Below are 27,627 nucleotides of genomic sequence, written 5' to 3'. Positions count from 1 at the left end.
GGTGCACTGTGTGTGCAGGTGAGCTGTGTGTGCTGTAGGGAGGTGCACTGTGTACAGGTGAGCTGTGTGTGCTGTAGGGAGGTGCACTGTGTGTGCAGGTGAGCTGTGTGTGCTGTAGGGAGGTGCACTGTGTGTACAGGTGAGCTGTGTGTGCTGTAGGGAGGTGCACTGTGTGTACAGGTGAGCTGTGAGTGCTGTAGGGAGGTGCACTGTGTACAGGTGAGCTGTGTGTGCTGTAGGGAGGTGCACTGTGTGTGCAGGTGAGCTGTGTGTGCTGTAGGGAGGTGCACTGTGTGTGCAGGTGAGCTGTGAGTGCTGTAGGAAGGTGCACTGTGTGTACAGGTGAGCTGTGTGTGCTGTAAGGAGGTGCACTATGTGTACAGGTGAGCTGTGTGTGCTGTAGGGAGGTGCACTGTGTGTGCAGGTGAGCTGTGTGTGCTGTAGGGAGGTGCACTGTGTACAGGTGAGCTGTGAGTGCTGTAGGGAGGTGCACTGTGTACAGGTGAGCTGTGAGTGCTGTAGGGAGGTGCACTGTGTGTACAGGTGAGCTGTGTGTGTGTAGGGAGGTGCACTGTGTACAGGTGAGCTGTGAGTGCTGCATGAGGTGCACTGTGTACAGGTGAGCTGTGTGTGCTGTAGGGAGGTGCACTGTGTACAGGTGAGCTGTGTGTGCTGTAGGGAGGTGCACTGTGTGTACAGGTGAGCTGTGAGTGCTGTAGGGAGGTGCACTGTGTGTACAGGTGAGCTGTGAGTGCTGTAGGGAGGTGCACTGTGTGTGCAGGTGAGCTGTGTGTGTGTAGGGAGGTGCACTGTGTACAGGTGAACTTTGAGTGCTGTAGGGAGGTGCACTGTGTACAGGTGAGCTGTGTGAGCTGTAGGGAGGTGCACTGTGTGTGCAGGTGAGCTGTGAGTGCTGTAGGGAGGTGCACTGTGTGTGCAGGTGAGCTGTGTGTGCTGTAGGGAGGTGCACTGTGTGTACAGGTGAGCTGTGAGTGCTGTAGAGAGGTGCACTGTGTGTACAGGTGAGCTGTGTGTGCTGTAGGGAGGTGCACTGTGTGTACAGGTGAGCTGTGAGTGCTGTAGGGAGGTGCACTGTGTGTACAGGTGAGCTGTGAGTGCTGTAGGGAGGTGCACTGTGTGTGCAGGTGAGCTGTGTGTGTGTAGGGAGGTGCACTGTGTACAGGTGAGCTGTGAGTGCTGTAGGGAGGTGCACTGTGTGTACAGGTGAGCTGTGAGTGCTGTAGGGAGGTGCACTGTGTGTACAGGTGAGCTGTGTGTGCTGTAGGGAGGTGCACTGTGTGTACAGGTGAGCTGTGAGTGCTGTAGAGAGGTGCACTGTGTGTACAGGTGAGCTGTGTGTGCTGTAGGGAGGTGCACTGTGTGTACAGGTGAGCTGTGAGTGCTGTAGGGAGGTGCACTGTGTGTACAGGTGAGCTGTGAGTGCTGTAGGGAGGTGCACTGTGTGTGCAGGTGAGCTGTGTGTGTGTAGGGAGGTGCACTGTGTACAGGTGAGCTGTGAGTGCTGTAGGGAGGTGCACTGTGTGTACAGGTGAGCTGTGAGTGCTGTAGGGAGGTGCACTGTGTGTACAGGTGAGCTGTGTGTGTGTAGGGAGGTGCACTGTGTACAGGTGAGCTGTGAGTGCTGCATGAGGTGCACTGTGTACAGGTGAGCTGTGTGTGCTGTAGGGAGGTGCACTGTGTGTACAGGTGAGCTGTGAGTGCTGTAGGGAGGTGCACTGTGTGTACAGGTGAGCTGTGAGTGCTGTAGGGAGGTGCACTGTGTGTGCAGGTGAGCTGTGTGTGTGTAGGGAGGTGCACTGTGTACAGGTGAACTTTGAGTGCTGTAGGGAGGTGCACTGTGTACAGGTGAGCTGTGTGAGCTGTAGGGAGGTGCACTGTGTGTGCAGGTGAGCTGTGAGTGCTGTAGGGAGGTGCACTGTGTGTGCAGGTGAGCTGTGTGTGCTGTAGGGAGGTGCACTGTGTGTACAGGTGAGCTGTGAGTGCTGTAGAGAGGTGCACTGTGTGTACAGGTGAGCTGTGTGTGCTGTAGGGAGGTGCACTGTGTGTGCAGGTGAGCTGTGTGTGCTGTAGGGAGGTGCACTGTGTGTGCAGGTGAGCTGTGTGTGCTGTAGGTAGGTGCACTGTGTACAGGTGAGCTGTGTGTGCTGTAGGGAGGTGCACTGTGTACAGGTGAGCTGTGTGAGCTGTAGGGAGGTGCACTGTGTGTGCAGGTGAGCTGTGTGTGCTGTAGGGAGGTGCACTGTGTGTGTGCAGGTGAGCTGTGTGTGCTGTAGGGAGGTGCACTGTGTGTGCAGGTGAGCTGTGTGTGCTGTAGGGAGGTGCACTGTGTGTACAGGTGAGCTGTGTGTGCTGTAGGGAGGTGCACTGTGTGTACAGGTGAGCTGTGAGTGCTGTAGGGAGGTGCACTGTGTGTACAGGTGAGCTGTGTGTGCTGTAGGGAGGTGCACTGTGTGTGCAGGTGAGCTGTGAGTGCTGTAGGGAGGTGCACTGTGTACAGGTGAGCTGTGTGTGCTGTAGGCAGGTGCACTGTGTGTGTGCAGGTGAGCTGTGTGTGCTGTAGGGAGGTGCACTGTGTGTACAGGTGAGCTCTGAGTGCTGTAGGGAGGTGCACTGTGTACAGGTGAGCTGTGAGTGCTGTAGGGAGGTGCACTGTGTACAGGTGAGCTGTGTGTGCTGTAGGGAGGTGCACTGTGTACAGGTGAGCTGTGTGTGCTGTAGGGAGGTGCACTGTGTGTACAGGTGAGCTGTGAGTGCTGTAGGGAGGTGCACTGTGTGTACAGGTGAGCTGTGAGTGCTGTAGGGAGGTGCACTGTGTGTGCAGGTGAGCTGTGTGTGCTGTAGGGAGGTGCACTGTGTACAGGTGAGCTGTGTGTGCTGTAGGGAGGTGCACTGTGTGTGCAGGTGAGCTGTGTGTGCTGTAGGGAGGTGCACTGTGTGTACAGGTGAGCTGTGAGTGCTGTAGGGAGGTGCACTGTGTGTGCAGGTGAGCTGTGTGTGCTGTAGGGAGGTGCACTGTGTACAGGTGAGCTGTGTGTGCTGTAGGGAGGTGCACTGTGTGTACAGGTGAGCTGTGTGTGCTGTAGGGAGGTGCACTGTGTGTACAGGTGAGCTGTGAGTGCTGTAGGGAGGTGCACTGTGTGTGCAGGTGAGCTGTGTGTGCTATAGGGAGGTGCACTGTGTGTACAGGTGAACTGTGAGTGCTGTAGGGAGGTGCACTGTGTGTGCAGGTGAGCTGTGTGTGCTGTAGGGAGGTGCACTGTGTGTACAGGTGAGCTGTGAGTGCTGTAGGGAGGTGCACTGTGTACAGGTGAGCTGTGTGTGCTGTAGGGAGGTGCACTGTGTACAGGTGAGCTGTGTGTGCTGTAGGGAGGTGCACTGTGTGTACAGGTGAACTGTGAGTGCTGTAGGGAGGTGCACTGTGTGTGCAGGTGAGCTGTGTGTGCTGTAGGGAGGTGCACTGTGTACAGGTGAGCTGTGTGTGCTGTAGGGAGGTGCACTGTGTGTGCAGGTGAGCTGTGTGTGCTGTAGGGAGGTGCACTGTGTGTGCAGGTGAGCTGTGTGTGCTGTAGGGAGGTGCACTGTGTGTACAGGTGAACTGTGAGTGCTGTAGAGAGGTGCACTGTGTGTGCAGGTGAGCTGTGTGAGCTGTAGGGAGGTGCACTGTGTGTGCAGGTGAGCTGTGTGTGCTGTAGGGAGGTGCACTGTGTGTGCAGGTGAGCTGTGTGTGCTGTAGGGAGGTGCACTGTGTGTACAGGTGAGCTGTGTGAGCTGTAGGGAGGTGCACTGTGTGTACATGTGAGCTGTGTGTGCTGTAGTTCCGTAGTTTTCCTTCGACAGATGTGATCTACAGCAGATACCGTGCATGTCATTGTCTGCTGATGTCACCGCCGCATGCTAGCCCCCCGCCAGAAGGAGATGGTGAGAAGCGTGTGGCTGCTGGTGCACACAGGCAGCATCTCCGCCCCACTCTGGGATCTCATGGCGGCAGGGCTGCACTCCTTGGACATGGGGTTGGCGCACGCACGGCTTGTCTCTGCAGGTTCAGCTCTGGTGCAGGTGCTGTGTGCTGAGGCCTCCTCAGAGCCCATGTGGACAGTGTGGTCTCTGGGGCGCCCTTGGCCCAGGGCTCCTGGCATGGCCACCAAGGCCCTCCTGCTCCGAGCCTCCTGTGCTGTGTGCTTCTGGGAGGGCTGGGCCTTGTGCTCTGCTTTGACCCAGGAGAGCCCTGGGGCGAGGGGTGTTGAGAGCAGTGTTTTTATGTGGAGAATGGTTTTTGGTTAGTGCTGGCTTTCATCTGTCCTGAGTCAGCAAATAGCTTTGACTGTCACACTGTCCATTTTCTCGTTTTGGTTTTTAGAGAAATGTAATGACTATTTTAGTAAAATGCTTGCAAATCACTTTTCATTTTCTGCCTTTTTTTTTTTTTTTTACATTGACTTAAAAGTATTTTAACAGAGGTTATTCCATCCTTTGTAGAGGCAGGTTACTTAGAAGGAAGTTGAAAACCAAGGACTGTTCCATTGGCTAGACTTTGGGTGGTAGGTACTTGAGAGTTTGTGTTTGTACCTGAGGGTCCCCGCCTCCTGCCTGCCCCTCCAGGCTCTCTGAGCCTCAGCCAGGAAGGTGCCCAGTCTCCGGGCATCGCACACTCTGCTCCCTGCACCTGGAAGGCCCTTCGTGCAGGTCCTCCCCGCTGTGGTTTCCCTGACCCCTGCGTCTCGTTCCGCCCCCTCTCTGCAGGTGTCTGGCTTATTGGCCTGTTAGCTGCCCTTTGAATAGTGCCCTGCTAATGCAGGTAGATGGGAGACAGACCTGCCTGGAGACAAGTACTGTTAGTATTTGGTGTGTTCTCTCTTGTCTTTTTTCAATGCTTGCTGATGTATATTCTTTTTTAACTCATCTAAATGAGCATCCCCAAACCTTTTGTTTTCTGAAACTTTTCCATTTAAAGATGTATTTCCTTGAAAGGAAGAGTTAGCGGAGTGGGAGACATACATCTTCCATCTGCTGGTTCAGTTTGCCAGTGGCCCTGATGGCTGGAGCTGGGGCAGGCCAAAGCCAGGAACCTGGAACTCCATCCCCGTCTCACGTGGATGCAGGGACCCAAGCATTTGAGCCATCCTCCGCTGCTTCCCAGGCGCATCAGCAGGGAGCTGAATCAGAAGCAGACCCATATGGGATGCGGATGGGGCAGGCAGCGGCTCTACCCACTGTGACACAACGCTGGCCCATTGTTGCCCTTGTAGAGTCAAGGTGAATCTCCTTGCACACAAACCTTTGACTGCATCATTGACCGATGATATCTTTAGAATGGATTCTTGAAAGCGAGATCCACGGATGGAAAGGGACACGAGGAGGAAGCCTGTTCCTGCCTGGTTGCCGTGCAGACAGCTCTGCAGTTTGCATTGCGTGCTGAGGACGTGGTCACTTCCCTTGTGACGGTGTGAGAGTGTGGACTCACAAAAGCGTTCTGTTTAACTGTAGTTCACATAATGAAATATTTTTCAAGCTGTCATGAGCTGGTTTTAGACCAGGTGATCTGCTGCCATGGGAGAGTCCATTTTTAACTCAGCCTCTTTTGGACAGACACGCAAACTCGGGCAGCTGCTGCAGGTCTCCCCAGTCCCTGTTGCCGCCAGTGCACACCCCACAGATGCCAGCCCTGCCCTTGGGAAGTCTGGGCTTGAGCAGAGCCCGTGGCTGCCGGACTTGTCTCTGAGGACGCTTGAATGAGTTGTGAGCCAGCCTGGTGACGCTGAGTGCCACAGCAGTGACAGTGCCTGCCATCTCATTGAACGCTTGCTGTTTTTCCAGTTGTTGAAATACTGCACGTGTATTTTAGTTAATCCTCACAGAAACCCCCAAAGTACAGGTGCGGTCATTTCCATGTCACAGCAGAGCAGCCCGAGGCCGGGGACAGGCGGTCTCCTGGCAGCATCAGCCCCCGTGGACTCCACACTCGTGCCCCAGCCTGTGAAGCCCAGTGCTGCACATTGACACTGGTCCATTCCCCGCTGGCGGGGGACCCTGGAGTCAGCATTAGGAGCTGACTTTTTCTTATTTTTAATACGGAGATAATTTGATCTGTGTACCTAAACTTGACTCCAATTGCATATACAGATGTGATGGATACATGATAAGGAATCTATACAAAGTGTTGTTATGCTAGTATTTTCCATTATTTTAATCTCTGGCTTCGCAGAATGTATCTTTGCATCTTGGGCACTCAGCGTGTGCTTGTTTTAAAAGATGTGTGTATTTGAAAGAGGGAGAGGTCCATGTTCCTTTTGCAGAATGGTTGCAATACCAGGTCCTGGGTAGGCCAAAGCCAGGAGCCAGATTGATAGTGGAATAGCCAGGATTCAGTGCAAACAACGGCTTAATCTACTCTGCCACAGGGCTGGCCCCTTGCACCATTTTTTTTTTAAGATTTATTTATTTATTTGAAAGAGTTACACAGAGAGAGGAGAGGCAGAGAGAATCAGAGAGAGAGAGGTCTTCCATCCGATGGTTCACTCCCCAGTTGGCTGCAACAGCCGGAGCTGCGCCGATCCAAAGCCAGGAGCCAGGAGCTTCGAGCTTCTTCCAGGTCTCCCACACAGGTGCAGGAGCCCAAGGACTTGGGCCATCTTCTACTGCTTTCCCAGGCCACAGCAGAGAGCTGGATTGGAAATGGAGCAGCCAGGTCTTGAACCAGCGCCCATATGGGATGCTGGTGCTTCAGACCAGGGCGTTAACCTGCTGTGCCACAGCACCAGTCCCTGCTCCTGGTTTTTAAAGCTTCTATCTTGGGGCTGGTGTTTTGGTGTAGTGTGTAAAGCTGCCACCTGGGATGCTGGCGTTCCGTGTGGATCGTTGTTCCAGCTCCCTGCTACTAGCCTGGGAAGAGCAGCGGAAGACGGCTCACGTGTTTCGTCCCCTGCCACTTGTGGGAGACCCAGGCGAAACTCCTGGCCAGTGCTGGCCATTACAGCCCTCTGGGGAGTGAACCAGCGATGGCAGGTCTGTCTCTTTGTCTCTCCCTCTCTGTAACTCTACCTTTCAAACAAACAGATCTCAGAACAACAGCAGACTCTCACCTTAGAATCTTTGCATTCTCTGCAGCCTCCGACTGACTCCCTCTCTGACAGCTGCTGGTATTCCGGCTCAGGGGTCCGTCATTTTGTTTGGCCAGTCCTATGTTTGTATTAACGACAATTGTTTCCAGTAAGTGACCTTATATTCGGTCGCTTTGAACGAGGGTGAATCTGAGTAGAATTTGGAACCTGTGCCATCCCGAGTGAGGGAGTGTTCCCCAGGTGGTTGCGTGGCCTCCGCGTCCCCCCCGATCCTGACTCCTTCTTTGTTGGAGGCACAGCATGGCGAGGCTTTGGTTTCTTGAGAAGGTAACTTGCTTTCCCGGGTTCTTCTTGAAGGCCGCGTGTACCTGCTGTGTGTCAGCACATGCGCGCCTGCCCTCTTCCACGCATGGGCAGGGCGGGTGTGCTGAGTGTGGCATGGGCAGGGCGGGTGTGCTGAGTGTGGCATGGGCAGGGCGGGTGTGCTGAGTGCTGGGTTCACCTTCAAGAACCTGCAGTGCCAGTCAGAGTTAAGCACTGCGTGCACTGGTGATTGACTGCCGAGTGTGTCGAGCCCAGTGGGGTTGCAAGTGGGAGATGAGAGGTCGCCCAGCACTGCTGGTGCTGTGGCCGCCCCCTGTGCAGCTGGAGACCCTACAATTAGGGAACAGTTGGAAGTAAGAGCGTCAGAGTAAACTAAGGGTAGAAACTTTGAAGTGTTCCCAGCATTCCCTCAGGGGCTGCAGCCTGCTGAGACCTGTTTGCAGCTATCAGAAAAAAACAGCACCTTTGCTTCCCCCTTGAAACACCTGAACTCAGGTGACCACGAGGATTTTGTGGCCGTGCTTTTGTTAATCTGCTCAGGAGGAAGTAAGGAGGGCAATGGGGGGTTGGTGTCCCTGCGAGGGAGGAGCTGCTCTGTCCACTGGGCTCAGGAGGGCCAGTCCATCGTTTGTTCCGCCGAGGGGGTGGGGGCGGGCCCGGCAGCACTCTGCACAGCCGGTTGTTGTGGGACCTTGGGTGGGGGGTTGCTGTCCAAGGCCACCCCTGCTATGGCCTCTCTGGCTCTGGGGGGAGGCTGAATGAGCGGCCTGTCCCCAGCAGGGGCTCTGAGCCGGGGGCTGGGGGCCAGAGCAGCTTTCTATCTTCTGGCCTCTAACTGGAAATTAGGATTTTCTGCCACCTGAAAGCAGATGGAAACCCACAGCCATTAACAAAATCCGCGACTTTGTCACCAGTACAGTCAGATACCTTCAAATCATGGTTGTGTGAAGTATCTCAAAATACCCGCCAAGCACTGCTGGACAAATGCGTGTGTCAGTCCTCTGATAACTGGCTGTGATGTGATGGGCCTGTTGCAATCCTGTGTATTTCATGTGTTTCAAATGTACTTAAGGGGTCAGTGGTTCTCACAGGACCCAAGGGGTCGCTGGCACCGCACGTGGTCACGGCACTTGCGCTGTGAGGGGGTAAGGCCTTGGATGCCCCGCCCCAGCCAGCTTCTCTGTGACTCTTTCCGGGCTCTGCTGCAGTCCGACTGCGTGCTAGCATCCCATGGGGATGTCCGTGGATGGTTTTTAATGAAATAGGTTTAAGTAATTAAAGCCCTTCAAAAATTGTGGTTCTGGGCTGCAAAAAGCCTGGTTACTTGGTGGGCTTTTCCGGTCAGGTGCCTTGACTGAAGTGTGTGCATCTGAGGGACACAGCAAGAGGCAGGATATGGAGGGGCTGGCCCTTTAGGGCGTGCTTTATGCACTCCGCGACCACGTCTTCTCCTTGGAAGGGGTCTTGTTCTGCACAGTGCCTGGATTCGCTTCCCCTCCCTTCTGAAAGGAGCTTGGTCCTCTGAATCCTCTGGCCATGGAGAACTGCTTTACCTTGAAACCTCCTTTCAGTGCCGGCAGCACCTGGGAGCTGGTGAGATGGGGGTGGGGTCTCAGGTGGCAGCTGGGAGCTGGTGAGATGGGGGGGGTCTCAGGTGGCAGCTGGAGCTGGTGAGAGATGCAGTGTACCCCAGGCTTTTTGAATCAGAACCTGCATTCTCATAGGAGGCCTCCGGAGGCATTTTACACATTCAGGTTTGGAAGCAGTGGCCTGGTCCCTATTTAGACAGCCCTGTCAGTTAGAAAGGCTGACTCAGTAGGAGCCAGGATGCGTCCAGGTGCCTGTACCTCACGTGTGCAGCAGACGTTGATCCAGATCGGCTGGAAGGACAAAGCATGGGATGTGCCCTTCACCACCCGCAGCTGTCTCAGTGTTGGATCTCAGGGCCACTCTGTGCCAGTGCTGAGATCTGATTGCCTGCTACGTAATTTAGATTGTGAATGTTTTACTTTGAGACGGAGGGGCTTTTTAATTCATTTAATCCTGAATTTCATCAGAATTTGGTAACATAGTTAATGCATTTCCCAGATACTTAGCAAGTACCTGCTTCTGCCTGAGGCTGCTCTGCGTGCAGTGGGCAGAGGAGACTGACAAAGCCCTGCCCCCTGTGGCTGCTGTGCCTGTGGGCTGGGGCCTGAGCAGAAAGGTGAAAGGTGAAGCTGGGGTCGTCAGGTGGCAGGGCCAGTGCGGGGACTCCGGCTGAGGGTGAAGAGCAGGGAGCTCCTGCTTGCCGTCCTTGCAGAGGGAAGGCGGCAGCTGGAGCCCGTCGAGTCTGTTCCCAGCACTTGCGAGCAGGACCGGGAGCTCTGCGGCTCAGGGTGAGTCAGAGCGTGTTGGAATGGGACTGAGGCTCACGTGGGGCAAGTGAACTTGGCCAGAAATAACCCCAAACAGTATTTCTGGGAAACGCAGTTAAGTTGGCTTTCACTGTAACAGAGGAGCGAGTGAAGGTGAGGCTTGGTTGGGAGAAGTGAGAAGAGAAAACCCTACGGAAAACAAGTGTGTGTGTCCAGTAGTTGCCCTTGTGAAGAATGTGGTGGGTGCGACATGGGCTGGTGGGGCAGCTCCTAGCTGCCCTGTCTGTGGCTGAGGCCTGGAGCTTTTCCTGCTCGTCCACAGAGAAGACTTCCTGTCTTTTCAGGATGATGTGATGTTGCAGTTTAGACCCTGGACTTGGATTAGAATCACTGGGAGGGAGCCTCATGCAGAGAGAGGAGAAAGGGCTTCCTTAAGGAAGCTGATTGCGCTGGGCCTGGCCCCGGGGGGTTGTGCGCAGGCCGGCGGAGCAGCGCCTTCCCCGAAGCTCTCCTGTTTGGCAAGCGGTGTCCCTCGTGCCACTCCGCTCTCCTGAAGGCCCAGAGTCAGGCTGCCATTCCTTGTGGCTGTTGGGGGAGATGCGGGTTGGGCAGGTGGCACGTGTGTGAGAGCTGCTGGGTCATGCGTGTTTTGTCGGCAGCAAGGCCGGGCTGCCTGTGGGTCCAGAGAGTTCGTTGTCTCCTCCTAGGACCGGTTCAGGCGTCACACGCTGAAGGAGCTGTGGACATCTGCAGTTGATGAGTCAGCCCAAACAGGAGCGGTTAAACACGCCAGCCTCCTGAGCTGTTCCCAGAGTAGCTGTTACTACTTCTTCTTCTTCTTTTTTTTTTTTTTTTTTTTGACAGGCAGAGTGGACAGTGAGAGAGAGAGACAGAGAGAAAGGTCTTCCTTTTGCTGTTGGTTCACCCTCCAATGGCCGCCACGGCCAGCGCGCTGCGGCCGGCGCACCGTGCTGATCCGATGGCAGGAGCCAGGTACTTATCCTGGTCTCCCATGGGGTGCAGGGCCCAAGCACTTGGGCCATCCTCCACTGCACTCCCTGGCCACAGCAGAGAGCTGGCCTGGAAGAGGGGCAACCGGGACAGAATCGTCGCCCCGACCGGGACTAGAACCCGGTGTGCCAGTGCTGCAAGGCGGAGGATTAACCTAGTGAGCTGCGGCGCCGGCTTAGCTGTTACTTCTGTGAGCCGCAAACCTTCCAATGGGGACAGCTTCAGACAGGCAGCGTGTGTACCTCTTGTGGCCCTTAGACTGCCCTGGCTTCTGATGGCTCTGCCACTGAGCGCCTGTGAGGCAGAGGTGGGGCTCACATTCTTGAGTCCCTGTCACTCCTGTGCGGGATCCAGATGGAGTTCCAGACTCCTGGCTTAGTCCTGGCTGCTGTGGGCTTTTGGGGAGTGAAGCAGTGAATGGAAGGTCCGAGTGTGTGTGTGTGTGTGTGTGTGTGTGTGTGTCTTTTCTGCCTTTCAAATAAATTAAGGTTCACTTCAGGAATACTTTGGATGACGAAACTGTTAAAGCTAAAGAAAATGTCCAATTTAGTTGTTATAAATATAGGTAATTACAGTTGTAACTTTAAGTTAAAATTTATTTAATCTTATTAATTTAAATGAAGATAACATCTTGGTTAGCTAGGATCGATTTCCTGTTACGCAGACCCCAGATTGACCAGCCTTGCTGTGAGCGGTTGTCCGCAGGAGGTGTCTCTTGAGTTCCCATTGACCTGTCAATCTGTGGGCCACCTGGCATGGCCTTCTGCTCAGGCCGCTTTAGCCAGCTGGAGGTGGGGCAGATCTGCTGTGGCTATGTGAGCTGTCCCTGTGCAGGCTGGGGTCAGCCCGCAGGAGTGGCCACCTCCACCTCTCACGCCCACCCGAGACGCAGCCCTGTGAGCCGTGCCTGCACCTACTGTCCTGCAATGAAAGGAAGTCGTGAGTGTGCAGGCTGGAGAGGTGGAGGGACAGCTGCTTGGGATCAGCAAGGCCTCGGCTCGGTGCTTTGCCTGGGCGTTGCCCTCGCTGCCAGGCAGTGTTTGTCAGCCTGGAAACCCAGGCTTCTTCCCATCAACTTCAAACTCATGCCCTTCTCTAACGTTGTTTGAAAGTTTGAAACATGCTAAATTGAGACTGTAAAGAGGTTAAAGCACTTAGGATTTTTATTTTTCTAAATCCTATAAGTAATAGGTATATTTTGGCTGTAAAGCCTTGAAATATTGATTAGGAGGGGAAAAGAAAGTATTGCAGCCCACCCCGTCTGCCCTCTGCAGAGATCCTGGTCGCGAAGGGTTTGCCCGTCTTGCCAGCCCCTTTGCGCTCACCCTTGGTTTAAATCACAGCCACGACTCCGACTCCGGCTTCCCCGTCTGTCTTGTGCTTCTTTGTCAGGAGACCCGCCCTCGATTCTTTTTTCCTGTTTTTGAGAGGTTGTGAGACAGAGCCCCATTTGCTAGTTCACTTCTCAAAACCTGCAAAGACTGGGGCTGGGTCAGGCACAAGCCAGGCGCTGGGAACTCAGCCATGTCTCACACGTGGTGGCCGGGGCGCCACTCCTGGAGCCGTCAAGCTGCTTTCCCGGGTCCACGTTAGCAAGAAGCTGAAATCAGAAGCCAGAGCCGGGCCTTGAATGCAGGCACCCTGGTACTGTGTGAGAGTTCCGGCTGGTGTCGGAGGCCACGGGCCGGCCCCCCCTTGCGGCATCACTGTGGTTGATCCGGTCAGGCCTCTGCTGAGAGACGTTTCCCTGTGACCGACACTGCGCAGTGAGCTGTGCTTTGCGGGGTGGATTCCTAGAAGCGGAATTCTGATTTAAGAATGTGCTTGTCAAACTGCACAAACAGGCCCACTGGTATACTCTGTTTACTGTTGTTTTGGGGGGGTTTATGGTGTAGTCAAGGATTACAGAAGAATGGCATTAAATCCTGCCGTGTGGTTGTGGCAGCTGTTGGACTTGAAGTGTAAAGCTTCACGTGTGCCTTAGGAGAAGCCAGCTTGGCGCAGAGTGCCTGTGCAGGCTGCTGAGCGCCTGGCGTGAGCAGAAGCTCCCGGTGGGGTCAAGGCATCGGCTGTTTCTGATCTTTCGGAATTTTTGCTGACCTCAGGAAGTGCTTGCACTAGTGAGCACCGTGTGGACAGATCTGAGCCAAGAGCGCCGTGCACGAGCTCGTTCTAGCAACTGCATAGAAGGAAAGATGATGATGTCTCTGTCCCCTCAGATCACTCCAAGAACGGAGACCCCGGTGCACAGCGCCAGCAGCAGCCTGGAGAGCACGCTGCACACGCCCGCACATTCCGCTGACGAGGCGCTGCCCAAGAGGCCGCCGGGGAAGCACAGCAAAGGTGAGTGCTGCGCGGGCCAGCCGTGAGGACGCCGGGACTGGCAGTGAGGGCGCCCTCGCCCGTCTCGGCTTCCCCTGTTGCAGGTTTCGGGTGCTGCACCTCACTGGTGCTCAGAAAACCCCACACAGAGGTCATCAAGGCCACCTGTGTGTGCAGACAGGCCCCTCCCTGCAGCACTCAGCGCTCCCCTGGGAGTGGTCTCTTGGTGGCCTGACGACCACGTGGCTGCCCTGAGGGTGCAGGCGCCAGCTGCGGAGCAGGGACTGCTTTTGGACTGCTGGGTTGCCTGGGGCCCATGTCCCTCCCAGTTCTTCCCCTAGGCTTTTCTGCAAGGCGTGGTAGGTCCTATCCGGTTCCTTGTGTGGGGCTGAGGTGAGTGCCCAGGGAGACAGATGAGTAGTCGTAGCCCTGCTCGTAACGGGACAGCCACCCTCTGCTGAGCCATCACCTCGGGGACCACTTGCAGCCTTTGCCCATCTTGTCCAGAAAGCGGCAGGCACGCTCACTTGACTGTGCAGGTCCCAGTTGTTGACGATCCTTTCCATGTTGCGCTGGGCGCCAGCCGTGGCTGAGCAGGAGGTCCGGGCATCGCAGCGTTTCCGCAGTGTCCAGCATCTGCTCGGCCTCTGCCTCCTTGGAAGGCTTACGGTGATGGAACTCGTGAAGCAACAGCAGTGGAGTCTGTAACCCTGCCCTGCCTCACTCGCCAGGCTTCCGACTGTGGCTTCTGTCAGCACCCAGTGACCCCGTGGGTCTGGCTGTCCCTGTTTAATTCTAACAACAATCCCCATTTCATAGAAGGGGGAACTGAGTCACAGATAAGTAACGTACTTTTTTTTTAAGATTTTATTTATTTGAGAGGTAGAGTTACAGAGAGAGGGAGAGACAGAGAGGTCTTCTATCCTTTGGTTCACTCCCCAAGTGGCCACAACGGCTGGAGCTGTGCCGATCCGAAGCCAGGAGCCAGGTGCTTCTTCCTGGTCTCCCATGTGGGTACAGGGACCCAAGGTCTTGGGCCATCTTCTACTGCTTTCCCAGGCCACTGCAGAGAGCTGGATCAGAAGAGGAGCAGCGGGGACTCGAACCGGCGCCCATATGGCATGCTGGCGCTGCAGGTGGGGGATTAACCTACTGTGCCATAGCGCCGGCCCCAGTAGCATTCCTAAGATAAGCGGAGTTTCAAACCCAGAGCTGAGGCTTTTGCCCCCTTCGTTAGTAACAGGGCAGTGCTGAAAGTGTGCACTGAAGAGTGGGCATGCGGCTCTTCCCGGCTGTTTGCTGTGAGCTTTCCCCAGGGCACAGCAGAGATGACAGCACAGTAGGCCTGTGGCTTTTTGGCAACAGGCAGCCTGCTATGCAGGCCGAGAGCACAGTTCCCCTAGACCCACTTGCTGTAGCTCTTTTATTTTTTTGAAGAGTTTTAAACATTTATTTGAAAGACACAGTTACAGAGAGAGGGAGAGAAGGAGGGAGGGAGAGAGAGATCTTCGATCCTTTGGTTCACTCCCCAGTGGCTGTGGCTGTGGCTGTGGCTGTGCAAGGCTGAAGCCAGAAACTACTTCTGGGTCTCTCACATGGGTGCAGGGGCCCAAGCAGTTGGGCCATCTTCCTCTGCTTTTCCAGGTGCAACAGCAGGGAGCTGGGTCAGACGTGGGGCAGCCTGGACTCAAACCTGCGCCCACATGGGATGCTGGCGCTGCAAGCGCAGGCTTTGCTGTGTCATGTTATGCTGGCCCCTCGCTATCGTTCTGAAGTTCTGTGACCTCATTCTTGGGACCTTGAGTAATTACACTTTCTGGAAGTTCCGTTTTGGTGAGGCAGTGAAAGTGGTAGAACTTTATTAAACTTTATTTACCAAGCAGTTCTCAAACCTTGTGGTCTCAGGACTGCGTTTCAGATGCACTCACTAGATGGAACAGTTTGATTTCACTGTTGTTTTATTTTTGAGGCACTCCGTCACGCGGTGGGGGTGTCCATGGGACGAGGGGTGGCGTTCTGTCTGGGAGCGCCACGGCAGGGTACATAGCAGACTCTTGGGATGCTCTGTTGAGTGGTCAGCGGGCAGCAGCTCCTGAGAGCCAGTTAGGATTCTGGCGTCTGTTTCCAGGAAGTGATAGGAAGAAAGTGGAAGGCTTTCAGTTCATGCCCTGTGCGTGTGCGTGTGCGTGTGCGTGTCCCTGTCCCTGCTGCCTCTTCCTGGAAGCGGACTCCATCTTCTCGTGTCCTGTCATGAAGTTCGGATGGCACTGGGTTTGCCTCGTTTTATTTACCTGAAAGTGTGTTTCACCTTCATTCTCAGTGGTTAGGGAATTTTTGGTGGAGGGTTTTTGTGTACCTAACCTGGACATCTGTTTCATTGTGCTGTGGGCCACCTTCTCTGTCTTTGGTTTGGACTACTTTGTGATGTAGATGTGGCTGGCTGCCTTTCTGTCCATTTTATTTGGAAGGCACTGGGCGTGGGGAGAGAGAGAGAGAGAGAGAGAGAGAGATTGATTGATTGATTGATTGAGATTGAGATTCCGTCAACTGGTTCATCACTCACCAAATGCTGACCACAGCTGGGACTGGACCAGGCCGAAGCCGAGAGCCTGGAACTCACTCCACGTAGCAGCCTCTCAGGAGCCGGGAGAGGAGGTGCTGCCTGCCACGTCGTGTGGGCGTCCTGAGCGCCGCCCCCGGCCCGAGCTCTGGCTGCCTTTCCTGTGCTTACCATGCTGCTCATTTGCTGAGCGTCCGCGTTTTTTTTAAGCGTTCTCTGAGCTTAAGTTTGTTAATTTGTTTTTCACCAAATTTGTTTTTTCTCAGCCATATTTTTAAAATATTCAATTTTTAAAGATTTATTTATTTGAAAGAGTTGCAGAGAGATAGAGAGAGGTCTTCCATCCACTGGTTCACTCCCCAATGGCCAGAATGGCCAGAGCTGGGCCAGTCTCAAGCCAGGAGGGAGGAGCTTCTTCCAGGTCTTCAACGTGGGTGCAGGGGCCCAAGGACTTGGGCCACCTTCCACTGCCTTCCCAGGCACATTCGTAGGGAGCTGGATCGGAAGTGGAGCAGCCGGCACGTGAACCGGCATCCTTATGGGATGCCAGCACTGCAGGTGGCTTTACCCACTATGCCACAGTGCTGGCCACTCCCAGCCATTTTTAAAATGTTCTTTCTTGCTGTCCTCTCCACCCGGACTCCAGTTTTCACACGCGGTAAAGCCTTCAGTCTGGTTGCACGGGTCCTTACAGATGTGTTCAGTTTCCAGTTTCTCCCTCTCTAAGTTCACTGTTCACTTAGACGTCCGTCATTTCCAGTGTGCGGCTGAGCTTGTCCTGTGGACGTTCCGTATTAGACTCCGCGTTGTTCAGTTTCAGAATTTCTGGTTGGTTCTTTCTGTCATTTATTTATTTGCCGAGTTCCCACCCATTGTTGCATCGTGGGCATATTTTGTCTTCACATCCTCGCCATAGCTGCAGTAACTGCTCTCGCAGCCTGGCCTGCTGATCTCATTCTGGGTCATCAGAGACTTGCTAGTGATTTTTGCTTTGTCTCTTGGATACCCTCCCCTCGTCTTGTCTGTTTTAGTGAACATCTACATTCAGATTACATGAGTACACTTGGTAGACTGTGGGGATTCTGAACTCGTTACGTTCTTCTGAAGACTTGTTCCTTGTGTAATGCAGGTGTCAGCTAGAGAAGATCAAGACCCCCCTCTGGGGTCTGCAGCTCAACAGATAGCTTTTTTTTATTCCTTTAAAAAAAAAAAAAAAACAACAGATTTATTCATTTACTTGAAAGGCAGAGCTACAGAGAGACAGAGGCCCAGAGGCTGCAATGGCTGGAGCTGAGCCGATCTGAGGCCAGGAGCTAGGACCTTCCTCCAGGCCTCCAAGGGTGCAGGGGCCCAAGGACTTGGGCCGACTTCCACTTCTTTGCCAGGCCATAGCAGAGAGCTGGATCGGAAGTGGAGTAGCCAGGACTTGAACCGGCGCCCACCTGGGATGCCGGCACTGTAGGCGGCGGCCTCACCCACTGCGACACAGCGCCGGCCCCTTGGAGTGTACCCTGTGTACCTGCAGTCTTTCTCACGGAGGTCTTGCAGGATCTGCTGGTCTTGCCTGTGGCTCCTTGCCTGAGTTGCCTCTGCTCGCCGTCCTGTCCTGCGGCCGGGCAGGCTGCAGGCTCCTGGGAGGCGCTCCGCTCCCCAGCAAGAAGCTCCCATGTGCTGAGCGTCCCACCCGGGCCTCGGACGGGTGCTCTTTGCAGAAATGTTTTTCCCAGAGTTTGTGTTTGCTGTTGGTGCAGTATGAGCTGCCTGTGTCGCGACTGAGTTCACAAAGGCACCAGGTGACCGTGGGCTGACCCTCTGAGGCCCTGCGTGTTGCACAGCCTGGTCCTGCTCCATGAGGACAGTGTCCACACAAGGGCCACACCTTCCAGCAGCCCTCCTTCCTGCTTGCAGCTGGCTCATAGCTCGTGCTCTCCTCTCTGCCCCCAGCTCCAGGGCAGATGCAGGAATGGTCGCCCCTCTCCGAGGCCGTTGTCAGCTTGCACAAGGCCTCAGCTTCCTCTAGGTCCATCTCCATCCTGTGCTCAGACGCTGGTGTGCAGCACACTCGGCTTCCCCCGTCCCAGTGCTCACACGTGACAGCAGCCCTAGCCTCTGAGCGGTGAATGACTGTGGCTGACAGACTGTTGGGTGCCCCTGGCCTTTGTGATCACCCACCCACGTCCTTGGCAGCTTTCATTTTAGGGTGGGTCCGTGTCGCGAGGCCCTTGGCTTCCTGACCACGGCCTCATCCCCTTTCCCTCTTGTGTCCCGAAAGCTCCTTGCTGGGCCCCAGCGCTGTCTCCAAGCAGTCTTGCATGCCGCGTCGTCCTGGGTGCAGCTGGCGCTGCTCTGCTGGGACTCTGCGGGGACCTCCTCCTGCCTCTTCTTCCTCTGGTGATTGAATCGTTTTCCACCCGGGCCACTTGCAGCGGTCTCTGGCTACCAGCCCTGAAGTGTGTTGCTGTGGAAAGTAGCCTCACCTGTCCACTCAAGAGATGGACACGGACTCAGGAAGTGCAGTGAAAGGGAGACTTTATGAGCGGTTTTGCAAGAAGGGGTGTCCAGTGAGCAGGCACGCCTGAGCCTTCGCAGCCTAGCACGCGGGCCGTCCCCGGGCTCCTCACTGGCTGAGTAGCACGCGGGCCGTCCCCGGACTCCTCACTGGCTGAGTAGCACGCGGGCCGTCCCCGGGCTCCTCACTGGCTGAGTAGCACGCGGGCCGTCCCCGGGCTCCTCACTGGCTGAGTAGCACGCGGGCCGTCCCCGGCTCCTCACTGGCTGAGTAGCACGCGGGCCGTCCCCGGCTCCTCACTGGCTGAGTAGCACGCGGGCCGTCCCCGGCTCCTCCTGGCTGAGTACCCTGGGCTGCACAGTCTTCGCCTCCCACCTTCCTTCCCTGTGCTTTGTTTCCTCTTGTGAGGTGGCCACTCCATCACATCCTGTTGGCCTGGTGAAATTTGCTACATCTGCAAGTCAGCTAAGGGTACTTTTCTGTTCTGTGTTGCAAATGGACTTGGGGACTGGTACTGTGGCTCTGCTGGTTAAGTGGCCAGCTGCAGTGCTGGAATCCCATATGGGCACCAGTTCGAGATCTGACTGCTCCACTTCCCATCCAGCTGCCTGTCATGAGCTGGGAATGCAGAGGAGGATGGACCACGTGCTTGGGACCCTGCACCCACGTGGGGGACCCGGAAGAAGCCTCTGGCTCCTGGCTTCAGCCTGGACCAGCCCCAGCCGTTGTGAACATTTGGGGACTGAACCAGCAGATGGAAGATAACTCTCTCTCCCTCTCTTCCCCCCGCCCTCTGTAATTCTGATTTTGAAATTAATAAAAAAGAAAGTGGACTTGCCAGCATTTGTGGCGACACCAGTGCTCAGCACTATGAGCACCCCTCCCCTCAACCCCCGCTGGGTGGGTCTGGCCCTGTAGCATCGGCACAAGGTCCTCTCTCGTTTGGCTGCCTCATGGGTCCTTCCTGCTCTGGTCTGGCTGCTCCAGTCCCTCCAGGTGAGGACCAGGCCATGGCAGGCAGAATGGGAGCTGGGGTCGGGCAGCTCAGAGTGTGTGATCGCCTCGTGGTGAAGACATGAGGCTGAGAGGGACTCCGTGAGTGTGCCCACAGTCGTGAGCTAGAAAGCGTCGGGTTCCCAGTGCCGCCGTGGGAGTGCAGAGTCCATGCTCACTGTCTGGGCCTGCGGGAAAGGCCTGAACTTGGTCATCTGCGCCTGGTGGTGCAGAGCCCTTGTCTCGGCTGCATGCTGCTGGCCCCGGGCCCTGTGCTGTGCTGCCCCGAGCCTGCCTGCACATCCCCCGTCCAGAGCGGGCCCTTCGTCTGCACATGATGGTGACGTGAGCCTGGTGCCTGGGATGTGCTGGTGCTGAAACCGGCAGCGGCAGAGCTCAGAGGCTCAGCTCTGACCACAACGACGAAAAGAGCGCAATTCTGAGACTCCTTCCCAGTGCTGCAGACGCTGAGTGGCAGTGCAGAGTGGGCCGGCGCTTAGAGGGTGGTTGTCCAGCTGAGACTCCGGCGTGCAGCTGTTGGATTTTAAGTGAAAGTTGACTTTCAGCAGTAAAACGTGGGAGCAGGGAGCGTCTGAAACGTGACCGCGCTGCAGCTGCGTTTTCCGGCGTGCAGGGCTCTGGCTGTGTGCGGGGGACTCGGCAGGGGTCTTAGAGCTGGAAGGTGGCCTTGTCTTCGTCTTTCCTCCATCATGAGTGATGTGGCCTCGGCTGTGACTGTTCTGTAACTGCTGAGGTGGCTCCTTGCTACTGAGCACACGGAACGAAGCTGCTGCGTGCACTCAGCACCTTGCAGCGTTTTCCAGAGGAGCGGCTTGTCCCTGGGCCACGTTACCTTCGCCGTCTGTAGACGTCTTACTGCATGAGTACTGAGGTGGCCGCCATCCCTTTGGGGTCATCTGCAAACACCCGGGCGGTGACGATGACCCTTGGCCTGCAGTGGTTTCGGTGAGAGATCCCGGGCTGAGGTCAAGGCTGCGCACCAGTGGCTCCTCGCAGGCCTCTGGTCAGCCCTGGCCGTCTGATGTCTGTGACTCGGTGCTGGCGCCTTGCCCCTGGGCCTGGCAGACCCTGGGCTTTCCCGTCTCACTCATCTTTCTTCCTCATCCTGAGTGTTTGGTCTGCTCCCCGGAGTGCAGCGCAGGCTGTGCGGGAAGCCCTTCTGTAGTCTTCAGGCTGCTGAGTTAGGTGAAGTGCGTGGCCTTCTCAGTGCTGGTTCCAGACTAATTTTATTTGCATTTACTGGTGCCTGAAAAACAAGACTGCAAATAAAAATAGCCTCAGTGTTGGGGCTGCACGGCCTGGTCCCTTCCAGCGGCGGCGCTTCGGCTTTCTGTGAGTGCTGCCCAGCGCGGTGCCGCCAGGGGCTGTGGTGCCGCTGGGGGCTCGGCGTCCTGGTGGAAAGCACGGCCACGAGGCTGACTTGCTGCAGGCCTCTGCTGTGGGTGGAGGGCTGGTTGCTTAGCCTGCTCAGGGTGGCCGTGCCAGTGGACGCTGCCCCATCCCACATCCCCAGCACTTGACGTGACTGATGGGCCAGAAACCCTTCCTGACCTGCAGCTTTTGTCTCTGTCCCCTCTCTCTTCCCTCCAGAGTTTTGTGGGAATGGAAATCAAAGTGTCCAGTTACTCTTTTTACGGGGCCTGGCTCCAGAGGAAGGGTTTAGGATAGCCTACAGAAGCTCGGACACAATAGGGTTAAGAGACGCACGGGCCGCACAGGTCAGCTGCTGCTGGGTGGCAACCAGCCGGCCCCTGCAGCACAGAGGGAGGTAGCATTAGCGTCTTTCCTTAGGGACAGGCAGGCTTGCAGGGGAGCTGGTCTGGTTGGGCTGTTTAGGGCTGTGGCGGCGGGGGCACCTGTCACCATGAGTTGCCTGGTAATACCTGGGTGTGTTGCTCACCCTCCTTGAAGCCATCCAGCAGGGGCAGGTAGGAATGAGGGTGCCTCTTACGGCTGGACTCTGATGTGCACAGATCACTTCTGCCCCATTCTGTTGGCAGGCCATGTGCCACGCCCAAATTCAAGGATAGGAAAGTACTCCCCACCCTGTGGCTGGCTGTCATAGGGGCTTGTCAGGGAACTTGGACCCCCACACAGGGAGGCGGGATGGGCGTGGGACCCAGGAACAGGGAAGCGGGGCTATGTGGATGCTGCATCTGTGAGTGGAGGGCCCAGTGCCATGGAAAACAAGAGAGAGGTCATGGATTCGAGATGGTTTCTAGAGCAGTCAGAAACGGCCTAGTGTTAGAGGATCGCCAGCAAGACCAAGAGAAGACAAGGACTGGAAGATCCTTTGAGGGGGTTCACATCAGACAGCCACACAGCACTGTTCAGAAAGAAAATAGAGGAATGGAACTTACCAGGTGTGGCTGGAAGACGGTTCCCTTGGTGTCTACGCGCGAGAGCCGAGTGATGGCAAGGGGCGGTCCCAGCCTGGCCTGGGTGTGTGGTGCCCCTCTGGTCCAAGGTGCCCTGCATGGGGACCAGAGTCAGGTCTGAGACTCCATGCTGCCAGCAGGCACCGGGCATCCTGGGCGGCCTCTGAAGTACCACCCCCAGCTGAGTGACCAGTTAGGTTGGAAGGGAAACAGTCAGTGTTGGATGCGCCAGGGAATTGGTGTGTTTTTTCCTTTCATCTTTTCTGCAAAAGTTATTTAGGAAGAAAAATATTCTTTGAAAGGCAGAGTGACAGGGCAGGGGTTGGGTAGGGAGAGACAAGAAAGAGAGGTCTTTCATACACTGGTTCACTTCTCAGGTGGCCTAAACAGCTGGAGCAGGGCCAGTCCAAAGCCAGGAGCTTCATGTGGATCTCCCACGTCGGTGCAGGGGCCCAAGCACTTGAGCCGTCTTCTGCTGCTGCTTCCCCAGGCGCATTAGCAGGGAGTTGGATTGGAGGTGGAGCAGCCGGGACTGGAACCGGTGCCCACATTGGCTGTGGTTGTTAGGCAAGTGGTTTTGTGAGCATTTAAATTTATTGTCATTCACTGAATTGTACACTTGAGATCCCTGCATTGTGTTCAGTATAAGTTTCACTTCAAATTAAAAATCAGTCTGTAATATAAAGCTGGGCCGTCCCCCATTTCTCACAGGGCCCCTGACATGCTGGTGGGTCTCTGGCTTCAGCCCCTGCTCTCGGCCCTCAGTATGTGGCTAAGGGTCTGTTTCCCCAGTCTTGAAAAATGGTGTGTAGTGTCTGGTGCTGTGGTGTGGCAGGTAAAGCCACCGCCTGCAGTGCCGGCATCCCATATGGACACCGGTTTGAGACCCGGCTGCTCCTCCTCTTCTTTTTTTTTTTTTTTTTTTGACAGAGTGGACAGTGAGAGAGAGAGAGAGAGACAGAGAGAAAGGTCTTCCTTTTGCCGTTGGTTCACCTTCCAATGGCCGCTGCGGCTGGCGCACCACGCTGATCCGAAGCCAGGAGCCAGGTGCTTCTCCTGGTCTCCCATGAGGTGCAGGGCCCAAGCACCTGGGCCATCCTCCACTGCACTCCCTGGCCACAGCAGAGAGCTGGCCTGGAAGAGGGGCAACCGGGACAGAATCCGGCACCCCGACTGGGACTAGAATCCGGTGTGCCAACGCCGCAAGGCGGAGGATTAGCCTAGTGAGCCGCAGCGCCGGCCTGGCTGCTCCTTTTCTGATCCAGCTCTCTGCTGTGGCCTGGGAAAGCAGTAGAAGATGGCCCAAGTCCTTGGGCCCCTGCACCTGCATGGGAGACCCAGAGGAAGCTCCTGGCTCCTGACTTTGGATTGATGTAGCTCTAACCGTTGCATCCAGTTGGGGAATGAACCAGTGGATGGAAGCCCTCTCTCTCTCTCTCTGTGTCTCTCCTCTCTGTGTAACTCTAACTTTCAAATAAATAAATAAAGCTTAAAAAAAAAAAAAAAAGAACGGTGTGTCTTTTTGGTGACGTCTTTCCTACTCAGTGGGCAGGATGTTTCTCTCCTGAGTCTTAGATGACATTGTTCATGTTCCGAACGTGGAGGTTCTCACACGACGTCTTCTCCGTACGTGCTGTGAGTTTGCTGCCCTGTGGTGAGAACCAAGGACGGTGAAGTCTGTTGACTGTGCTGGGGCCGCTCCTCTGATGGAGGAGCTGGAAGCCTTTGCTGTGTCTCTGTGGTCACGTGCTCTCTCTTCTCTTCGAGTGTGAAGCCATTCGTAACTCTGGGCCTGCACTGAAGCAGGCCAGTGTGATCTGGGGCTGTGGTCGGCCGTCCCTGCTGCCTGAGTCCCCGGCAGAGTGGCTGCAGCCCCGCAAGGCTTGGCCCGCACTGCCTCAGCAGTGAGAGCCGGCTTCCTTCTCACCCTGTTTTCCCCGTTACAGTCCTTATTTAATCTGGGTTATTCCGGGATTTGGTGTTGAAACAGGCAGCACGACCCATCCTGAGCTCTTACTTCTCAGCCTGTGGAGCCAGCGTGTGCTGACCTGGGGGCTCTCTGGTACTGATGGGCCACAGGAAGCGTCAGAGGTGTGTGACACACGCCTCCTGGAAACCCTGCACTGGTGACTCCAGATGATTGGCAGAACCGATCAGCATCCCAGTCAAAGCAGACTACAAGAAAATAACACACTCTAGAAAAAATAAATTCATCCTCTCATCATAAACCAAAAACCAAAAAATACTGACTGTGCCTTTGTGTGTATACAGTTGGAACGTGTCTGTGTCTTTCACAATAGATTACTTTGAAAAAATAAGTCACATACAGGAAAGCTCCAGCTGTGGTAAAGATCTCTTCGGTGAGGCCTGAGAGTGGGCCTGGGGCCCGGCACCCTAGCTGTGGACCGTGAGTTTTCCGCACGCTGTGTCTCAGTGCACCTCCACGGGGCCCCAGGGAGATGGCTGCCGGCCCTGCACGAGCAGGCGCCCACCTGCCCTTTGCCTCCCGGCCTGGCCGCTGTGGGAGGCAGTGAGCCTCTGGGGCCGCCCCAAGGGGCACCTGTTGGGCTGGGCCCTGTCAGCTTGCCCTGTTACTGCTGGGGATCACTTGAGTAGTTCTTACGCTCTCTGCCAGCATCATCCCCTTTAAAAATTTCTAGCCAGGTAAATGGCCTATTCTTATCAGTCTTTCAGCATCATTGTCTGTTTATGTCTCCGGTGAAGTCAGGGTTTCCTGTTTTATTCGGCAGGTTGTAATCCATTACTGTCTTGTCTTGCTTCAGGGTTCATGTTACCCCACATTTGCTGCTGGGAGCCCCCCAAGCTGACTTCTCATGTCTCGCAAGATGCTTTCTCGACCAGGATGCTCGAGACTGGTGCCCTTGCCCTGACCCTAAAATGTGCTTCACAAGCAGGTGGGGTTGAGTGAGTGGGAAGTGGGTATCGGGCTCTGGGATCTGGTGCGGGGTGAGTGTGAGCCCGTGTAGACACTTAACTTGCATTTCGGCTGCGTCTCGGTGGGATGTCCGTCACTGCCGGGCTCCTTCTGCTTTGCTCTCCTGGGCTGGAAACCCTTCTCCGATGTGAGCAGTTGGCTCCTTGATTGCTAGCCTGTTTCCTAACTTGGATCAGTGCCCACTCCCGGCTGGGCCAGACCTCTGCCGGCTGGTGAAGGGAAGGACTCACACTCTGTCCGTCTCCAGGAAGGCAGAGGCTCCTTTCACTCCTGAGTGCCTGCTTTAAAAAAAAAAAAAAAAAAAAGAAAAAAAAGAAAGGGTGAGCTTCTTGGAAGCAGCGTCGCAGTCTTTACCTTTCCATAGCCTCAGCTCCCCTTCTCAGTGTCAGCCCCTTCTGCTCAGGCTCCGCCCCCTTCTCAGGATCCGCCCCTTCTGCTCAGGGTCCTCCCCCTTCTCAGTGTCAGCCCCTTCTGCTCAGGCTCCGCCCCTTCAGCTCAGGATCCGCCCCTTCTGCTCAGGGTCCTCCCCCTTCTCAGTGTCAGCCCCTTCTGCTCAGGGTCCTCCCCCTTCTCAGTGTCAGCCCCTTCTGCTCAGGGTCCGCCGCCCAGGCCAGTCCCCTGTGTTTGAGACACTCTCCCATCCGCTGCTTCCGCACGCAGCTGCTGTTTCCCTGCATCGCGGGAGCCCGCCAGCTTCCTAGATGAGAGGATTACAGTCTCACACATGGGGTTTTGCTCCTTCAGTTTTCCCTCCGGCCTTCGTGAGGTCATTTGGGGGTATTTTTCCTGCAAGGCAATGACTATTATTTTGGTCTGGTTACTTTCAAGATCTGTTTTAACTCTAATTTTCGGCATTTTGAGTAGGACGTAGTGGGTGCTGATGTCTGGGTGTATCATGGCTGGGTTTGGTGGGTTTCTAGCGAATAGAGCTTTGTCTTTCACCAAACTGAGGGACTCTCTCAGCTGTTTTTCACCCTCCAAGTTTCATTTTCTGTTCTGTCTTCTCAGTTCCAAAATGTCCGTTTGGTTCTTGACATCTTAATTTGCCCAGCCTCTCTGCCCTCTGCGTCTCACGAGGACCGCCTGGCCGTGGGGCGTCGTGTCTGAGCTGCGCCGGTGCTTCCTGAACCTGTCCCTGCAGCTCCGCTTCTGGCCCTTGAGCCAGAGAACCCTGTGTGCATGGACGCCCACAAGGGCACCCGTGTTCATGGTGCAACAGGTGGAGGAGCAGCGCCGAGGGTTAGAGGGGGCTTCGTCGTGGGGCCTCCCTCGCTGCTGCGTCTGCTGGGCCAGAGCCTCCCACTCGGTTTCTCTTGGTAGTGTTCAGTCGGCTTTTCCTGAAACCCAGGTTGCCCAAAAGAGCAGGAGGATGCACCACCAGCTTTACTGTGTCGTAAGAAGGAGTTCAGGTAAAAGCACTTAAAAAAAAAAATTTATTTATTTATTTGAAAGGCAGAGGGGTTGGCGCTGTGGCACAGTGGGTTAACGCCCTGGCCTGAAGCACCGGCATCCCATATGGGTTCGAGACCCGGCTGCTCCACTTCCTGTCCAGCTCTCTGCTATGGCCTGGGAAAGCAGTAGAGGATGGCCCAAGTCCTTGGACCCCTGCACCTGCGTGGGAGACCTGGAAGAAGCTCCTGGCTCCTGGCTTCAGATCGGCGCAGCTCTGGTCGTTGCGGCCAATTGGGGAATGAACCAGAGGATGGAAGGCCTCTCTTCTCCCTGCCTCTCCTCTCTCTGTATAACTCTGACTTTCAAGTAAAATAAATAAATCTTTGAAAAAAAAAAAAAAGGCAGAGAGATGGAGAAACAGAGCGATCTTTGAGTGGCCGGCTCACTCCCTCAGAGTGCTGCAGTGCCCAGGCTGAGCCTGAAGCCAGGAGCCAGGAGCTCATCCAGGTCCTCCACAGGGGTGACTGGGCCCAAGGACGTGGGATCGTCTGTTGCCTTCCTATGTGTGTTAGCAGGGAGCTGGATTGGAGATGGAACAACTAGGATGGAGCCGGTGCTCTGACAGGGGCGCCAGCATTGCAGGCTGTGCCCCAGCGCCAGCCCCAGGGAAGGCTTTGGGGAGAGCAGGTGTTTGGAGTGACAGAGAGTATTTCCTATGACTTGAAATGATGACAACATAGGTGGCTCTGTTAGTCTTCCCTCGTGACTGCTCATGGCTGGTGTCCAGACTTGGCTGCACGTGAGGAGAACAGGGACTGACCATGTGGTCGGGCACCTCGAGGGCGTGGCCACATGCGGGGCTCTCCTGGCCAGCACCTTCCTGAAGGATGGGTTCTTGGAGGGCCTGCTCGCTGCGAGTGGTGTCCCGAGACCTCGGTGCTGGAGCTGCCCTGGGGTGACATCTCTCATTCACGGTGTGTACGGCCCCACCCCCCAGCATGCTCTTGGGGCCTCCATCGAGGGTGGGTGCTGCGTGGCCTATGAGTAGATCCTGCAGGCAGTGAGGTGTGGGGACTCTGTACAGCAGTGAGCCGGTGTCAGAGCAGAGACCACCCATAACCCCACCACCGCCCGCAGCTGCCCCAGCCTATTCCTCTCGTTTCCCTTCAGCGTTTTGATTTACGTTCTGAGCAGAACCTCAGTTGTGTCGTGTGTATCATTAATACTTTCCGGTGAGCGGTGTCGGCATTTGTCGTGTTGCTTCTGTTTGGACACGGTGCCCTCAGCGGCCGAGCCATCGGCGTCAGGGCAGGCAGCCCAGGACCGTGAGGCCTCACTTGTGGAAAACTTCTGAGGAACAGGCATCTGCTGCTCACGTCCTCCTTCCAGGGATGAGTCACTTCCCCTCTCCGTCCGGATGCGGCTTTTCCTTTTTCCTTTTGTCCTCGCACCCTAATACTCCGTCCTGCGACGCCGGGGTACCCGCTGCCGCTCACGGCAGGGCAGGCGCTGGCCGCGCTTTCCTGTGTTCACGGACACCATGTTCCGTCGTCCGAGAGCCACGAGGACGTGGGCTGCAGTGATGATGTCATTGCGGTAGCTTGGAAAGCATAAAGGCTCAGTAGGTGCTGCCAGTCCGACTTGGAGGTCACATGGGAGCCGGGAGTGGCTGGACGAGGGGGGCGGTGCACGGCCTCCGCGTGTGTGTGCTCTGGCCGGAGAGGA

General features: G+C 55.7%; 1 protein-coding gene across 5 annotated transcripts in view; it reads left to right on the top strand.

Moving 5' to 3' along the window:
• The window catches only part of ZCCHC14 (zinc finger CCHC-type containing 14), a 71,369-nt gene that overhangs the window by 22,288 nt on the left and 21,454 nt on the right, over window positions 1-27,627 (top strand). For all 5 annotated transcript variants that reach the window (XR_016224642.1, XM_089319045.1, XM_051840308.3 and 2 more), the window contains exon 2: window positions 12,991-13,114. Coding sequence is in view for 4 of the 5 variants with exons in the window: in XM_089319045.1 (XP_089175171.1) it covers window positions 12,991-13,114 (124 nt within the window). In the remaining variant the exon portion in view is untranslated. The remainder of the gene's footprint in view (window positions 1-12,990; window positions 13,115-27,627) is intronic.

This window comes from Oryctolagus cuniculus, chromosome 18 (assembly GCF_051225735.1).
Source record: "Oryctolagus cuniculus isolate XC-2025 breed Fujian yellow rabbit chromosome 18, ASM5122573v1, whole genome shotgun sequence".
Classification (NCBI taxonomy): domain Eukaryota; kingdom Metazoa; phylum Chordata; class Mammalia; order Lagomorpha; family Leporidae; genus Oryctolagus; species Oryctolagus cuniculus.
Note: the sequence above shows the minus strand (reverse complement) of the source record. Positions and strands in the feature narration are given on the sequence as shown.